Source organism: Propithecus coquereli, unplaced genomic scaffold, assembly GCF_000956105.1.
Source record: "Propithecus coquereli isolate 6110/MARCELLA unplaced genomic scaffold, Pcoq_1.0 Scaffold186, whole genome shotgun sequence".
NCBI classification, from domain to species: domain Eukaryota; kingdom Metazoa; phylum Chordata; class Mammalia; order Primates; family Indriidae; genus Propithecus; species Propithecus coquereli.
Window position 1 is genome coordinate 3,368,108 of NW_012143412.1, and position 3,902 is coordinate 3,372,009.

At 33.1% G+C, this 3,902-nt stretch overlaps 1 protein-coding gene across 1 annotated transcript in view; it reads left to right on the forward strand.

The window, feature by feature from the left end:
* Positions 1 to 3,179, forward strand: part of TRIM24 (tripartite motif containing 24) — a 178,982-nt gene extending 175,803 nt beyond the window's left edge. The window contains exons 16-18 of the mRNA XM_012642755.1: positions 443 to 517; positions 2,009 to 2,158; positions 2,926 to 3,179. Of these exons, the coding sequence (XP_012498209.1) occupies positions 443 to 517; positions 2,009 to 2,158; positions 2,926 to 3,135 (435 nt within the window). The 3' untranslated portion in view covers positions 3,136 to 3,179. The remainder of the gene's footprint in view (positions 1 to 442; positions 518 to 2,008; positions 2,159 to 2,925) is intronic.
* The last annotated feature ends 723 nt before the right edge of the window (positions 3,180 to 3,902 follow it).

The window sequence follows — 3,902 nt, forward strand, 5'->3', positions numbered from 1 at the left end:
CCTCGGCCTCCCAGAGAGCTAGGATTACAGGCGTGAGCCACCGTGCCCGGCCTGTAGTTAACATTTAAAGCTACTGACTCAAAACTTTATTACTAAAGAAACTCCTTTGCTAGATTATTAAGTATTAATGGAACAATCAGTATGAAAGTTGTCATGCAAAATGGGGCACAGATATCACTGCAAGTACTACACAGTGTTCACTGAGATAAATCTATAATCAGAGCAGAGTGAGTGATGGGACCCTCTGCGTGCAGAGAGAGGGCCTTAGGACTGGATGCACCACGGAAAAGGCTCCCCCTCTGGATCTCTTAAGAGACACATATTCTTCCTTTATTGACTATTAATAATTCATAATACACAAACTAGAGTGATAAGTGTTAAAAATAGGCTGTGATTTCATTGTTTTATTTTCATTTTAATTTATTTATTTATTTTTGCTTAGAAGTGTGAACGCCTACTTTTATTTCTTTACTGCCATGAAATGAGCCTGGCTTTTCAAGACCCCGTTCCTCTAACTGTAAGTATTAATGTCATTTTGTGCATGTTTACACAATGGAATGATTTTTCTGAAATTTATTTATAAGAATCTAGTTTCTGTACCATTTTTCAATAGTTTTTCCTATCCAGTATTATACAAATTTTAAAACTTATACTGAATGTTTTGATCCTAAATAGATACATTTTAATGTTAACAAATTGACCAAAAATTTGTATTCATTTCTTAGGTATTCTTCTTATCTCACCTGTTTTGCCTACTATTCTCTGGGATAATTTGTGGTAATTGTGTCTATCTCAGGAAGTTTAGGCATGTTTCTTAATTTGTTGAGAAAAGCTTTTCCATTTGAGTTAAAGATACCTGCCGCCCCACCCCCACCAACCCCGGCCAAATTTTCTGTACTTACTTTGATTTATAGGTCCAGACTTCAAGTAATAAGGTAGAATTTATCAATATAAAAAAGTTGAAGAATGCGTGTGTGTGTGTTTTAACTATTAACTTTAAAACGGTTCATGTTGAAAGTTTGATGTGACTTTAATGCATAATTTTAGAGTGATGGAAAGGGCCTACTACCCAAAGTATATTCTCCTATTCTCTGATGTCTGAAACTCCTTTAAAATTGTTAATAAATTTGCTCTAAAGTTTGATAAATTTAAGAATTAATGCAAGTTTAGAAAAAGAAAACCAGCTTAATTAAGTAGATTCAGTTGATAACAGTCAACTTATTTTTTGAGAGCAGGTTTTGAGAACTTGAGATAGGAAAAGGAAGTAAATACTTTCAGGGAGAAGGGCCTTTTGTACCCAAAAGAGGCAGAGTAAAGAATTTAAGTAAGCTTGTAATGGCAGTACAATCTTAAAATTTAACCTAGAATTGGTGCTTTATATGGTCTTGGCTTACAGTTCCATTTGGTATTAATAACCAATTGCAGCAGTAAGATAGCCCTCCTTTTCTTAATATATTTCATCTCATTTAGTCTTTCTTTAGAAGATGCTTTGAGGCTGGCAGGGTTATCCCTATTTAGAATATGAAGAAAGTAAGGTTCAGTGAGGTTAAGTAATTTACCCATGATCATGATGTTGAGCTGGGGATTAAACCCAGATTCATAGTCTTCCTTTACCCCTTGCTTTAATACATGTAGCAAAAACATGTCTGATCCTACTGAAAGTAATATTCTTTCTAGTAATTGTTTTATGTTTAATAATAAAGAAGGAGAATAGAGATGATTTACGAGGTAATATGTGAAGACAAGATTTTTCATTAAAAATAATTGGTGAGATTTTTTTCGAAAAATGACACAAACCATTTATCAATGTGTGGAAGGCAGTATGCACTTGTAAATGTTTTCGAATGAGTTTCCCTATCAATGACAAGTAGTACAGTGGAATGCAATGTGAATTTTATACCACTCCTCATAGAATTTATTTAGGATTTTATACCACTTCTTGCAGAATTTATTTAGGGCCTGGTAGGATTTAGCTATTTGTATTATAACATCTCATTTATTTTGAAAGGTGCCTGATTATTACAGAATAATTAAAAATCCAATGGACTTGTCAACTATCAAGAAAAAACTACAAGAAGATTATTCTATGTACTCAAAACCTGAAGAGTTTGTAGCTGATTTTAGATTGATCTTTCAAAACTGTGCTGAATTCAATGAGGTGAGGTGGCAGGGGAGGTTGGTGGGAAGCAATAGCAATGTGAAAATAATCTTAACCTTATCAACAAACTAGGAAACCAATATGTCTATGCCAGAATAAATTTACAATATTTCAAGTCTGTCAGGGAATGACAGAGGTAATTAGGAAGACTTTGTCCACATGGAAATGCAAATTACAGCTGGTAACTTGAAGACAATTTAGAAAATATTTTTATCTGACCTAGAGATATTATTTCTTATTTCCACCTTTATTTCTTGAAATATAGGGTACTTCCAGACTTTAGTATTTTTGATGTTGATCTTAAAATATTAAGGATGTGGTCCAAAGAGCTCTAGTTTTAAAATTTCTCATCTGTCAGTTCATCTAAACGTTTTTCAAACTGATAGCCTTTTGTTGATGGTTTGTTCTGTGTATTTGTTACTTATTCTACAGTACCACATTTTATTTAATTTGTTCTAAAAATAACAGTTTCACGATCTTATGGTTATTAATCTATCTTTGGTAATCCAGTCCTGCCATTACCACCCTCTTTTAGAACAATCCAGATAAGTCAAGGATTTTTATTTACTTTTTAGCTGACTTTCTCTAGACCCTGTCTAGTCATAGACTTATTTATATTAATGACCGTGCCATGAGCATTTTCCAGAACAGTCCATTAATATTCATAATCTCACAAGTCAAAGAACAAAAGAGTGAGAGATTTATTACTTTTATTGTCTAGAGTGTTGGTCTTTATTTTTTAATTTGTATTTTTTTTAATTCAACAGCCTGATTCAGAAGTAGCCAATGCTGGAATAAAACTTGAAAATTACTTTGAAGAACTTCTAAAGAACCTTTATCCAGAAAAAAAATTTCCTAAACTAGAATTCAGGAATGAATCAGAAGATAATAAATTTAGTGATGATTCAGATGATGACTTTGTACAGCCCCGGAAGAAACGCCTCAAAAGCATCGAGGAGCGCCAGTTGCTTAAATAAGCAGCACCATTGGCTTGTGTTGGTTTTTAAATATTTTTGGTTTCCAAAAAAATATCTGTCAGTGTTTTAACATCACTACAAAGCAGAGTTTGTGATCACTCTCATGTCTGTTTTTGATGTTTACTAGACTTTGATTTCCTTAATAACCCATTTCTTTTAACTTCTTATCATTAAGAAAGAGGAAGAACAGAAGAAAGAAAATGGAGGGAAGGAATAAAGGATGGTAGAAAAGGAGGAAGGAAGCATCAAAAATGAAATACAAAGACATTCTTCCCACTTGTTGGATTTTAAAACCATAATCTGGAGGTGATAGCTACTATAGAAAGGAAATAGACTTTGTATGAACTCTAAATTGAAATTTAAATGTGGTTTGAATGTGTGTGTTAATTCATTTTTAGAAATTAATACCATTACTCATTAATTATGGCCTGACCATATGAGGTATACTGTACTTAAGAACAGTACTCCATGAACGTGAGCGGTAACAAATTCTATCCCAGGATGCCAAGTGGTACAACAAAAGGGTAGATTAGAAGCTATTAAGAAGGCACCTAATAGTGTATCATGTAAGATGGCAATTGTATTAAAAATCAGGAAAACAAATGTTTGATTTTTGTTTTTTTTTTCCTTGTCTGTAGAGGTGTTTGGTATAGCAGGTTTTCAAGGCCATTTTTCATACATTTCTAGATCTAGATTTTCTTCAACTTTTTCCACTGATGAAAGTGTACATGTTTGGTTTTGCTGTGTGTCTATGTGTGGTTTGTTTG